This window comes from Metopolophium dirhodum, chromosome 9 (assembly GCF_019925205.1).
Source record: "Metopolophium dirhodum isolate CAU chromosome 9, ASM1992520v1, whole genome shotgun sequence".
Classification (NCBI taxonomy): Eukaryota; Metazoa; Arthropoda; class Insecta; order Hemiptera; family Aphididae; genus Metopolophium; species Metopolophium dirhodum.
In genome coordinates this window covers 20,003,084-20,017,745 of record NC_083568.1, presented here as the reverse complement: position 1 = coordinate 20,017,745, position 14,662 = coordinate 20,003,084, and the positions used below count along the sequence as shown (strand labels likewise).

The window sequence follows — 14,662 nt, the reverse complement described above, 5'->3', positions numbered from 1 at the left end:
AACGTCTCTTTTAAGTTATACATTTTCAAACTATACCATGTATTCATGTGTATGTAATATATTTATTGTATCCAAATAATAATATAAATATAATATTATTCATGTAATGTACAATGTACCGTTGATTTATTAAAAACTTATATAAAATTAAAAAAATATATATATGGAATTGTGGAGTACGTTAAACTTAAACGAAACAATATTATACGCGTGATTGATATAATCAATAGTCCTGTTATGTATTTACTATTTAGTGTTATGTATAATGTTAATGAATATAATAGGTAGGTATATATAGCCACGTAAGTAAAGTTGTTAAAAATAAAAATAATAATTCGTATATTAATTATAGCCAAAAATTGTAAACTATTATGAGTCACGAGATGTGTTCCAATATAATATAATAATAATAATTAATAATATAGTGTAATGGTATACGCTGCAGCACTCCGGGAGTTTAAGTATGATATAGGAATTATATAGGTAATTATAATTAATCGGGTTAACGGATTTCGAATAAACAATATGTACCCAAATAGTATTATTATTTATAACAAAGTATTATAATGTACCTATATATTTTATATTATACAGTAAACTATCGGTATATTGAAATTCGAGGGACACCTCAGTCGTCCTCAGATAAAAGTTGGAGATATCGAGTTTTATTGGAATGGTAATTATTTCAAGGGGATTTCAATTGAGTTCGACATTACGAAAATAATTATTCTTATTATGACGTTCGACATAATAAGAATCCACTGCGTATGCATAATTAATATGAACTTGGTGCTTGCAGTGTGCGCGTCATCATCACTATATTATAATAATAATATTATACATAATTTGCATACATCGCGCTTGTCTTAATAGTGTTATTACTAATTATTATACGCGCGATGGACCATCAGTGACAGTATGGGTAGTTGGGGCAGTTCTGCGGGCTGACGCCGGACGGGTACCTCTTGTGCGCGTACCTGAGCGCCTCGGCCGGTACCTGGTGTGAGCAGTACGGGTAGTTAGGGCAGTTGGACGACGAGAGGCCGGCGGGGTAACCGGGCTCGGTGTACGGCGCCGGGACCAGCGGCTGGTTGTTGTGGTAGTTGGACGCCTCGGACGGGTGGTGCTGGTAACCGGAACCGTAATACTGGCCGGCGTTGTTGTTGTTGTTGGTGTAATGATCGTTGTAATCGTTGCCGGCCGCAGGTTGGGCGTACGCGGCCAACAGCACGTTGTCGCAGTGTGGGTAATTGGGACACAGGGCCGGGTTCAGTCCGGACGGGTACCGGGCGCCGCCGGCTAGCACCGCCGTGGCTTGGACCGCGAAAACGATTGCCTGAGTACAAAAGACCAACAAAAACCATTTATCACGATATTTCGATTTACAATAATACACTGAATTATAGTTTTAAAAACAGCTCAGTGCAATAATATGTATGGAAATTGGCCGTTGGTGTGCAAATTTGTGAAATTATCACAATCTTTCAAAATACCTGTATAATCTACACCTACTATACTATTTTTTTTTAAAAGAATATCCATACATTTTTAAAAAAAAGTTTGGTAAGAAACCGGTTTATATGGATAGTGCCATATAGTGGTCAAAAAATCGCTGAGAAATATTTTCACATGATCGTGTCTTTATGGCGGGGTCTATCTGAAATTCGTAGTGTGTCTATGCCCTATATGGTGTCGTGGTGACATTATCACCCGTTTCATTATGAGTTATGATGAATGCGTAAGTGTAAGGAATATAGATACAACGCTAAACAAAATTCTTTTTTGAATTTCTTGTGATTGAAAAAACATATTCATGATTAAATAACTTTCCCGAAGAGAGATAGGTTTTAGGTTTATTGTGTTTACCTTTTTATCTAAGAATGCAGGATTTATGTATGCAGAAACAGATTTAATATTATACATAGGTAACTATAGAAGTTTACTATATAAGTTGAGCTGCGAATAAAATCATGATTACAAATAACTAGCTTTACTTGCAAATTTTGTTTTAAATCCGGGTATGTGAAGAAATGCCACGCTTTATCCAGGTATATCACTATACAATTACTATAATAATTATGGATTACTATATAGGAATATCAAATATACAGTATAGTCGTAAATATATATATACAACCTTATAGAGCTAAGTACAGCTCTATGAAAGAATTCAAAATAATATGTACAATGTACCTATTGAAATTGTAATTGTTATACCTCCACATATTATACGTATAAAATATAAATGTATAATAAGGCAATAAGTAATAACTTGTATGATTTACGAGTTAAGTAAAGTTATTGTGTTAGAAATTTATCAAACTTTGAATTTTGAGTTCGAAATGTTTATAAAACATTATTATCATATGACATGACATTCTTAGTATAAAAATAAATATACCTACTCTAATACAACACTATACAATAATTGGCGGTAAAAATTCAAATATATCTTAATCAAAAATTGATAGTAATATTATACTAGTATTGTCTACTGACTATTGTAAATTAGTTCGACGACTTGTGTCATGTGGTAACTGAATTACCAATGTACTTTTAGTTATGGTATTATATATATCATAATATAAATACATAATTATACTCACGAGTACTCCGATCATGGTGAATTGGTGAATATATACGATATATATAGTACTAGAGTTGTCTGAAGACTGCTTCGATGGATCCAGCAAATGCGCTGTAGACACTGTAGCTGCGACTGATAGGTAAGTTATGTATAAAATATATAAACTTCTTTGCGATGAATCGAAAACGTTTGCGGAACGCGAATGTACAACGACGGCTGGAAAAGTCAACGACAAATCAGATGATAATAATATAATAATATTATAATGTGCTGTTGTATGTATTTGTGCGTTTAACTCGAGCTGTTGTTGTCCTGTGGAGATACAACGGTGAAGTATACGTTTGTCGTGGACGCGGCCGTTATTTATACGAAAGTCGAAAGATTTAAGATATCCCTAAGCACGCTGCAATAACCACCGTCAGCACCCACCACTCACGGAATCACCGTAAAAACCGCAACCAACGACACACGTGATATACACAACAAGATAGAATAACATAACGATATAGTACCTATAAGAGATATTATATTGATAATATATAATAATTGACGCAAATCCGTAGTCAGTGGGCAATGTGGTGCGCATTTACCATGTACAGGTATAACATAATAAGACCAGCAGTGACCGGAACACCGCAAATAATAATAATAATGATAGTATTATACTATATACCTACAATATATTACATAGGTACCAAGTGGCGCAACTAGGATTTTAGGGGCCCATGGCATAAAATCTACTTAAAATGTTTGAAATAAACAAAAGATAACTCTTCACTATTTTAAGTTGAAATTCGTAAAAAGTACAATAGTAATAATTATTATATCATTTGACAAAAAATATGGGGAAAAAATTAAGTAGAAATGTTCAAAAATTTAATATTTGAAATAAATTACATTGCTTAATTATTGTTTTCTTGATTTAAACTGTTTAGCTATTATCTTTTTCTTTCGGTATTAAATCTAAACCTCAAAAGACGCTCTTGGCTCATGGTATTTTTAAAAAAGTTCTTAATTAGTTTTGGTTATGAAAACGATCGTTCTGCACTATCATTGGTTACCGGGAAAGTCAATTATAATATTAAAGCTGTGCAAACTTTGGGGAAACTTTATAGCAATAAGTTATTTTAATTAAATCTATTATTTCACGTAAATCTTATAATTTTATTTTTTAGAATTGTTTATTATCATACAATGAACGTCAATAATAGTTAGTAGATTTATAACATTACTTATATGCATAAATATATAATTGCGAAATATAAGCAGCACAATTGGTATACCACGACCCTTAAACACACATTTTTTTTGTTGGTCCATGCCTTCCAGTTTATATTTACGCCATTAACATTATATATTATCTATACCAATAAGTATAGGCAATGGACATCAAAACAAATAAATATAATATAATATTACCCACTATAATCAAAATCTGATTTTTAAGTATACTCTGCAAAGACCATAAGATCCTAAAACTCTTGTGCAATTCTTTGTACTACTTATAAGGAATGTCCTTACTGAGATACAAACTTCTGTATTTACAAATGATAATCTGTTGTTCTACTGTAAATTATTTAGCGGGTAATCTTTCTGCAAATTTCGACGTATCAAAATCAAAATTCGAACATGTAGTTTTTTGATTTTGCGCACTAATGATAATAAGTCCAAGACAATAGTTTTGGAATTTATAGGGAGGTTAGAAAATATGAAAATATTCTTTAAGTAGGTACCTAATACCTATAGTATAAAATATTTCAAAGATCAGAATTTGAATAAATATTCACTTTTAAAGAAAAAAATTTGGGGTGATGGTGACTATAGTAGCACTCTATATTATATTATTATAATATACAACGTACGTGTCGGGTCAGTCTGTTTTCGACACGATTTTCGATCGAAACGATCGCGCAACATTTATGCGTGTGTTTGTCAACATAATACCTAAATACAAATATACAATATCGGCAATATTATATAGATGGCGATGCATAACGTTAACACCATTTATACACGTTGCAGTGTATATATTATTATAATAACATGCGACCGCGTCACGACCGGGGATTTCATTAATAGACCGAAAACTCGTCGAAACTCGAAACATCCAAACCGACAGACTTAACCAACGCCCTGCTGCAATAATGACGCGCGTGTGTGATTGGTGTGAAACAGCTGCACCTTTGCGCGCGTCGGTGCGCACAATATATTATAATATTACCTATGTATATTATTGTATACGCGAGATAATACGATACACTTTAAACACTTAAATAGTTTAATTGTTACAATAAAAATATATAATATTGAATAATAATACGCCGTTACGAGTTAGTAACACCCGGTTGGGCCGGTTCGACCGCAAATTGTTTTGTCATTTTACAAAACCGTATACCTCTATTCGTCTGGCGGGCATGGAACCACGGCCGGTGTCGGCTGTCCTCTGATTTCAAAATCATCGTTGCAACGAAAATATTATTTTTTTAAAGAAAAATGATAAAGAATATTATTTCCATGATATTTTGTTGTCATCTTCTTTTTATGGCAATGTTGTTGATTAGATAACAGACGATGAGAATTAACTGTATCACACAGACTGTGATATATATATATACTATTTTAGTTTATAGTGTATATAGTGTGTATACACTAGATAAGTCACTAATCTGTGCATTAAACAGTTGTAATTAATAATAATCATATTACTCATCACATTCGTATTATTCATGTGGCTCTGTTTTCGAATTCCGTGATCGTTTAATTCTCATGTAGACGTTTTTGTAGATCATATTTTATTATATAAATAAACAATTTTGTATATAAATTTGTAGAGTGGTTATAGAATAATTTTTGAAGAGCATTATGTGGAAGTCGTCCGCTGGAGTTAACGTTGAGATACCTGTCGAAAACACGGATGATGACTGGGAGACAGATCCAGATTTTGTGAATGACGTGAGCGAAGAAGAGCAAAGATGGGGCTCTCGCACCGTTCCCGGTTCTGGACGTGTATTAGATCATGTCGAGTTGGTTACTTTTGTTACAGTTTATTGGAATTTGTATTAATTTAACTCATTGTTATTGTTTGTTTAGCATGAGTCAACTACGTGAAGAAGTGACTAAAGCTCATGAAGTTCTCAAGAAAAAAGAAATGGAAGAAGGGCCTCAAGCAGCATTTGGATACGGTGGTAAATTTGGTGTGCAATCTGACAGGTATGGTTATTTTAATAATAAATACATTTTTATAATAGACTGTAATATGTTTGTGTTTTTGTTAGAATGGATAAATCTGCTGTTGGACACGACTATATTGCACCTCACTTTAAACATGCCTCACAGACTGATTATAGTTCAGGTTTTGGTGGTAAATATGGTGTTCAATCAGATCGAATTGACAAGGTATCATTGGTTTTTTTGTTTATTAAACTAATTTGTTTTTTAAAATAAAAGCAATGAAATATACTGTTATTGTTATAGGACATGTGTCCTTAAAAATGGTTTGATTCACAACTTTATTTAATATTTAAGAGTGCTGTGAGTTGGAGTCACAAAGAAATAGTGGAAAAACATGGATCTCAGAAAGATTATAGTTCTGGTTTTGGTGGAAAGTTTGGTGTGCAAGCTGATCGACAGGATAAGAGTGCTGTTGGTTGGGATTATGTGGAAAAATTACAAAAGCATGAGTCTCAAAAAGGTATGTTTTTACATTAACATTTTTTAAATAATTAGGTTTTATTACATTTTTATGGTCTATAGATTACGCTGTGGGTTTTGGTGGAAAATTTGGTGTACAGTCAGATCGTCAAGATAAGTCTGCTGTTGGGTGGGATAGTGTAGAAACTGTTGAAAAACATCAAAGTCAAGTAGATCATAGTAAAGTAAGTTAATTTTAATAAAATATATTAATTTTAAATTATATATCATACAATGCATAGGGTTTTGGAGGAAAGTTTGGCATTCAAAACGATAGAATAGATAAATCTGCTCATAATTACAATGAAAGTTCTGGTGAGGTTGGGACAAATTATCAAAAACAGAAACCAGAGATAAGTATGTATTAAATTATATACATTTAAGTTACATTTTTTAAATTTATCTTTTAAAACGTTAGTATTAAACATACTAACCAATTCAAGCCATTTTATTTTAGACCAGTATTTTATAAAGTTATTTATTTTACAATTGTAATTATTTTTAGCAAGTATTAAACCATCAAGTCTTAGAGCAAAATTTGAAAATATGGCTAAGCAAGAAGAAGAAGAAAATGAAAAACGGCGTTTATTAGAACAAGAAAAAAGAAAACAAAGAGAATTGCAAGAAAAAAAAGAAGCGAGAGAGAGAGAAGAAAAACGTTTGAAAGAATTACAAGATAAAGAAGAACAGAAACAAAAGCTTCTTGATGGTCCGGAACAAGTTAACAAAAACACTCCTATAACAGTAAGTACTAAGTACTATAAAATATTTATAAATATATATAAATCGATTTTGGTTTTTGGTATAATTCTAATGACATTTAAAGAAATTTTTAGAAATTAAACATAATATCAAAAAAATGGATATAATTTTCTTAAATATTGAATATAAATTCCAAAACAAGATTATATAGGAATACCATCTCCAGTTGACTTAATTTTAATGTAAACAAGACGATGATTTTTGTATATTATGTAATGCAGTTTTCAGTAGCGAGCCGTGAGTTAATATTATAGGTATACTGATGGTGGCTTACAGTGATGTAACTATGCTGGCACGGCATATAATGTCAATACCGTCTATATTACGAGGCTTATTCTCCTTTGCACCTCTGACCAACCCACAATAATGTATTACATGATTGAAACTGTAGGGCGCTGAGCTGTATTTATTAATTATGCGCCAGGGTCATTTATTTAATTCCGCCCCTCTCTTTGGCCGGCAGGGGAAGAGGTGGATCATGGATGTCCAGTGTTAAAAATAAAAATTATAAATACCTGAGGATATTATATTATAAAATATTACTTGTATATTAAATAAAGGAACAAATTCACTTTAGTTACTACACGTTTTTCCGATTTATTTTTTTGAAAGTTAATGTTATCCTTCAGAACTCAGAAGACAGAAGTTTGCGATTTTCTGTTTTTACGGATGCACACAACGTTGCGGTTTACCCCCAAGCACTGCGCCTTTAGGAATTTTGATTTTTTTTTTTAAGATTCTTCATATTTTACTGAGTCAAGAAGAGCACATAATAATATATAATGTATACTAATAAAGTATGACAAGTAGACAGTAGTCGCCGCTACACTTACTGGAAACTAGATTTGATTGCCAAACTCTGGGTCCTACGGATAAAAGTTATTAATTAAAATTATTTAATATTATATCTTATTGTTTAATATATACCTAATAGTATTACCTAGGTATCGTATAATTTTTAAAATACAAGATTTGTAGATACTTCCTATGTGTTTAAAAGTGCCACTGGTCGGGCGGTAGTTTCACTGAATCTGCGATTGTCGTCCAAATGACTAAAATAATATGTCCATCGAAATAACTATTTGTAGGTTATAGCTTGTATGGCCTTTAATAATAAAAGATAAAGAAAACTATATACTTTTCAGTTAAGTTAAAAATACTTTTATAATTTTATATTTTTAACTAATTTAAGAGTAGATAGAATTTTTTTAAGGGAAGATATAGTTTCAAAGTTTTCCCTGACGAGTTGCTAGTGGTAAAATTAAAGATTATCAAGAGGTTAATCTTCATATCACATTCATAAACAAGGTCAAGATTTGTTCAAATTTAGTTTATTTATGAATCTATTGATTTTACAATGATGTGTGTTTTTTTACTATTATTTTTTTATGTGTACACGATAAATCGTCGAAATAATACTTCGATTTTCAACTTCAGTATCTTTTCCGGTGGGAAAGTAAGTCTAGTTGGTGCATTGAGGGGGTCAAAATTTAAAATTCTCAGTAGCTTTAAAAAGTGCCAAGAAAAACAAAAAAAAATAAGCAAAAACATGAATTTTTACACAAAATTGGTTTCGATAAAATAGATTTTGGTTTTTGGTTAAAAAATGTAGATACATGCAATTTTTACATAATGTTTATATTAGCATTTTCTATACACCATAAGATTTTCAAAATATTTCGACTCATTTTTTGCTATTTATAGGCAATTTAAATTTTTGATTAATATTATTTTTTATAAACATTTAAAATTAAAATTTTAACAATATTTTAGATTCTGAGCGAAGCGATGAATGTATTGATTTTACAATGATGTGTGTTTTTTTTTTATTTTTTTTTTAATTTTTAATTTTTTGTTGTGTCTGTCATCACCTTTAAGGACAGTAAAAGTGCTTGGATTTTCTTCAACAGTATCTTTTCTGATAGGAAAGTGAATCTTGTTGGTACTTTATGGGGGTCAAAAGTAAAAATTTCCCAGTAGTTTTCAAAAATGACGTGAAAAACAAAAGAAAAATTAAGGAAAAACGGGAATTATTACGCAAAATCTGTTTTCGAGAAAATCGATTTTGGTTTTTGGTGTAACTCTAAAACAAATGACCGTAGGGACATGAAATTTTCACTGAATGTTTATATTAGCATTTTCTATACACCATAAAATGTTGAAAATATTTTGACTCTTTTTGAGCTGTTTACGGCCATTGTCAGTTTTCAATTTTTTTAGTTTTTTTTTCTATAAATATCAATAAATTTTTATTTGTTGGGTAAAAAAGCGTGAAAATTTAATATAAGGCTCCTGATATATCGTTCTAATAACAGTTGAAAAATATTAAAAATACATGGGCACATTTTTTTTTTATAAGCATTTAAAGTTCAAATTTTGACAACATTTATCAAATTTAAAATTTAATAATTATTTTGTAGTTAAAAATGTATAAAATATTCTACTTTTATAGCTAAGGATTGAAAATTTAAAACGAGGCTCCATGTAAATAGGTTATATATAAATTACTTTATTCACAATAATATCATCAAATATACCTACTTGGTAATATCATATGCTAACTGACCGTTTTCGCTCAGAATCGTTTTTCTTATACAGTGACCCACTTGTAACCTACTGTACAGCTGAGCGACATCCACTTACCCACCTTTTTCATATTGAAAATTTACAAATTATTTTGCAGTTATACAATGTTTAATTAGCTAAGGATTAAAATTGTAAGATAATTGTCCATGTAAATAGTTCATAATGTATTGATTATTCATTATGGATAATCTTGTATTACATTTTAAAATCGTAGATTTAAAAAGAAAATTTTTTATGAATTCTCAACTTTTTTTTCGTAATTTTTCAAGATTTGAACTTTAAATGCTTATAAAAAAAAACTGTGACTAAGGATTTTTATGTCATTGTAACAGCATAGTTGGAGCTTTGTATTCAATTTTCAAGCTTTTTTACCCAACAAATAAAGATTTATTGACATTCATAGAAAAAAAACTAAAAAAAGGTGGATAAGTAGATGTCGCTCTGCTGTACAGTAGGTTACAAGTGGGTCACACTAATGTATAGTGTTGAATTTGAATTCAATGATATAATATCATTTTATAAGAAAAACGATTCTGAGCGAAAACGGTCAGTCAGCCTATGATTTTACCAAGTATATTTGATGATAATATTGTGAATAAAGTAATTTATATATAACCTATTTACATGGAGCCTTGTTTTAAATTTTCAATCCTTAGCCATAAAAGTTAAAAATTTATAAATTTATAAATTTTTAACCACAAAATAATTAATAAATTATAAATTTGATAAATGTTGTCAAAATTTGGACTTTAAATGCTTATAAAAAAAAATTGTGCCTATGTATTTTTAATATTTTTCAACTGCTATTAAAACGATATATCAGGAGCCTTATACTAAATTTTCACGCTTTTTTACCCAACAAATAAAAATTTATTGATATTTATAGAAAAAAAAACTAAAAAAATTGAAAACTGACAATGGCCGTAAACAGCTCAAAAAAAGTCAAAATATTTTGTAAATTTTATGGTGTATAGAAAATGCTAATATAAACATTCAGTCAAAATTTCATGTCCCTACGGTCATTTGTTTTAGAGTTACACCAAAAACCAAAATCGATTTTCTCGAAAACAGATTTTGCGTAATAATTCCCGTTTTTCCTTAATTTTTCTTTTGTTTTTCACGTCATTTTTGAAAACTACTGAGAAATTTTTAACCTCTTTTGACCCCCATAAAGTACCAACAAGATTCACTTTCCTATCAGAAAAGATACTGTTGAAGAAAATCCAAGCACTTTTACTGTCCTAAAAGGTGATGACAGAAACAAAAACAAATAAAAAATTATAAAAAAACACACATTGTAAAATCAATACATTCATCGCTTCGCTCAGAATCTAAAATATTAGTAAAACTTTAATTTTTATTACACAGTACAATGATAATTAAATATGACATGAAAACTGCCTAATTTTATATAGTTCAAACTGAAAATTAAATCATTACTGAATACTATGTTTATATTTCAATGAAGTAATTTTAGTCGTAATACAAAAAATAGGTCAAAAATTTCCTAAAAAATTAAAAACATCAAAAATTACCCTATAAAGTATGAACACCGCAAATGCACAAATGCATACACAAATGCAAACCATGCACCAACAAAGTATTGTGGTTACAACATGGAGTACTTATAACACATTTGTAGCTTGGAAAACATCATCTAAGACATTCCAACAAAAAAAAATGCAAATTCATTGAATTCCGATACTTAATTATTTATTATACACCTTTAGGCTTGTATTGTAGGGATTAAATCTTAATTTTAATAATTTAAGACAGGACACCCATTACTCAAGGGAGTAGCTATTCCAACACTTAAAAATACAAAATTCTGTATTGGTATTTTATTGTTATATACTGGATAAAAAAAAAAAAACAGGAAAGATAAAACCAATAATAAACAATGATTATTTCATATTTGTTTTTTTGTTTTTACTAAGTAATATAAAAGTATTATAAATCTTTAACTGATTCAACACCATGTAAAATAAATAATTATCATTATCAATTTATGTTTATTCAATTATTTGCTTATGAGGTTTTACGCTATTTTAGAATTTGTATTTTTTTGATTAATTATAATTGACATTTTAGAAAATTGATTCTGATGAAGAAGAGCTACCCATATCTAGTGAATCCATTCGTCCTCCTGTTGTTGTTGGTGCAACAATTCAACCATCCGTGAAAAATGACGAGGAAGCATTAAAGAGAATTGCTGCAGTCGAAGAAGAACGTAAACGAAAAGAAGAACAAAATAGAATTGAAAAAGAAAATATTTTACTAAAACAAAAGCAGAAGGAGGAGGATAAAATAAATGAAGAATTAAAAAGAGAACATGAGAGGATAAAATTGGAGGAAAAACAGCAAAAAATTGATGAAGAATTATTAAAGAAGGAGAATGAGAAGAAAAAAATGGAAGATTTGGCTAGAGTTGAATTAAAAAATAAAGAAGAGCAAGAAAAAATTATTGAAGATAAGAAAAAATCTGAAGAAGCAACAAAAAAAAAAATAGAAGAAGAAGAAGCAATCAAAAGAAAACTAGAAGAAGAGTCAACAAAGAAAAAACTAGAAGAAGAGATGACAAAGAAAAAACTAGAAGAAGAGATGACTAAGAAAAAACTAGAAGAAGAGTCAACAAAGAAAAAACTAGAAGAAGAGATGACAAAGAAAAAACTAGAAGAAGAGATGACTAAGAAAAAACTAGAAGAAGAGTCAACAAAGAAAAAACTAGAAGAGACAACTAAGCTTAAATTGGAAGAAGAGGCCAAGAAAAAAGAAGAGCAAAATAGACTTGAAGAAGAAAGACAGTTAGAGGAACAAAAACTGCACGAGCAACTTAAGAATGGAGCAGTATCTGAAGAAGATCCAGAAGGTGGATATATTGCTGTGGCTTTATATGATTATCAAGCATGTAAGTGCAGATTTTATTCTATAAAGTATACTTTAGTAAAAATACTAACTCTCTGTCTTCAATACAGTTAGCTTTTTTTATTTGTCTAGTTAAATTTACTATAATAAACAAAAAATGCCTGCATGGTTAACAACTATATTTAAATCTACTCATTTAAAATTTCTTCTTCATACTTATAAATAATTTACACAAGGTATACCTTATTTATAAATAATTTAGATTGAGTGATTAAAATAAAATTGTAATTTATATATATTTTTTTAGCGGCTGATGATGAAATAAGTTTTGATCCTGATGATATTGTGACAAACATTGAAATGGTAAAAACTTAAATGTATACTATATTATAATTTAATGTATTGAATTGAATTGATAGGTGTGCACAGATCTGATTTGGGGTGCCTACTTTATTTTTGGGCCCTCTCTTGATAAGTCTTTTAACTTTAATGAATCATTACGTTGATGTATATTACTTTAATTTTGTTATTATAAATTATTAAATGTGCATACAACAATAGAACAATTTAACATTTATAATATTTTAGTGACATAGGTAACTTAACCTTTAATAACTGAATATAAATCAACATTTGATTTTATCACTACTAATTAATCCATTATTTCCTATTTTTGTAGTACTTCTGTACTTAGGTATGTATAATAATTTAATATACTCTTTATATTTTATTTAAAAAAAATAAAATATACAAGTATATTGTATATTAATATTTTAGCAAAAATTACATTTTAATCTAGAACATACATTTTAAGGCCCCAAATATAAAACGTCAAAAAATGCCCAGGCATTTGCGATACCATTATTGTGCACACCTATAATTGAACTATATTTTAATTATATGTATTTCACATATAATCAAAAAAATATAATTTAAGCTATACCTACATCTCTATCTTACAAACGCATAACATACCAAATTGTACGCTTAGCAGATCAAGTTTAGCTCCGTTTGTTTAAATATATAGGTGAATTGACCTCTTATAAAATGTATAAGAATATTATCTTATCTTTAAATTGTATAAGAGGTCAATTCACTCTTCATAAACTAACAGAGCTAAGCATGATCTGCTGAGTGTACAATTTGTTATGTTATGCGTTTGTAAGACAGGGAGAACGCATGCCTGTGTAGCATCCTCTTAAAGGTGCATTTATTATAAATACTAATTTAAATATTCTTTAAATAAATAATAATAATATTTCAATTTTTCAGATTGATAAAGGTTGGTGGAGAGGATTATGCAAAGGTCAATATGGTCTGTTTCCAGCCAATTATGTTGAAATTATTGAATAATATAAAGTTCCAACTAATTACACTTAAGTAATTTAAGTAATTGAGCAAGTTAAAATGTAAAGTCTAACCAACAAAATAAAACTACATGTAATATAATAGGTATATATATATTATTTTTCAACATTACATTTAAATTTAATATTTAATTTCAATAACTAGCATTTAATACAAACAGTTATTTTATAGTTTCCAAGATATTGTTTATTTTATTATCAGTTTTGAGTTCTAATTAAAATAGAAAACAAAAAAACAACCTGATCAACAGAAACATTAATAAATAGCTAAAGATTTAAGTTGAAAAAAAAAAATTTTAAAATATGTGTAACATTTTTAAAAAGGAAAAAGTATTGCCTATTATTAAAATTACTTTGAAACAATATGTATGTTTTTGTATTTTGTTATACATTATCTTTACCTGCTCAATGTACTAAAATTAATTTTTTAAATCTTATATAATTAATTTTGAATGTTTATTTATCTAGTAAATTTTATCAATATTATTGTATTATGTTTTATTTTATTTTAATCGTATTAGTTTATTATTAAATTTTGATACTTTTATTGTGATATTTTTGTTAAATAATCAAAATTATACAAATTTTTTTATAGTTTAAATTATAATTCAATTATTACAGAATAACACTAACTTATATTTAATGTAATATTAACTTAAAATAACCAAGTGTAAGGTCGTAAGAAAAGTAGTAGAACAGGTTAATGTTAATAAAACTTTATACTACCTTATATGTGACATTATAATTTATATAACTTTATACCCGATTACTTTTGCATTATACATTTTTTAAACATTTAAAAACT

General features: G+C 28.8%; 2 protein-coding genes across 2 annotated transcripts; one reads left to right on the top strand and one right to left on the bottom strand.

Moving 5' to 3' along the window:
- Positions 1-50: 50 nt before the first annotated feature.
- Positions 51-2,928, bottom strand: LOC132952116 (cuticle protein 1). The gene is made up of 2 exons (XM_061024276.1): positions 2,607-2,928; positions 51-1,336 (listed from the first exon to the last, which is right to left on the bottom strand). Exons 1-2 carry the CDS (start codon positions 2,619-2,621, stop codon positions 908-910), a joined length of 444 nt encoding a protein of 147 aa, XP_060880259.1. The 5' UTR covers positions 2,622-2,928; the 3' UTR covers positions 51-907.
- A 2,253-nt stretch (positions 2,929-5,181) lies between these two features.
- On the top strand, positions 5,182-13,898 carry LOC132951591 (hematopoietic lineage cell-specific protein). Its single transcript, XM_061023371.1, has 10 exons — positions 5,182-5,610; positions 5,678-5,797; positions 5,863-5,983; positions 6,113-6,278; positions 6,341-6,462; positions 6,520-6,634; positions 6,783-7,021; positions 11,717-12,533; positions 12,798-12,853; positions 13,763-13,898. Exons 1-10 carry the CDS (start codon positions 5,450-5,452, stop codon positions 13,841-13,843), a joined length of 1,998 nt encoding a protein of 665 aa, XP_060879354.1. The 5' UTR covers positions 5,182-5,449; the 3' UTR covers positions 13,844-13,898.
- Positions 13,899-14,662: the final 764 nt, after the last annotated feature.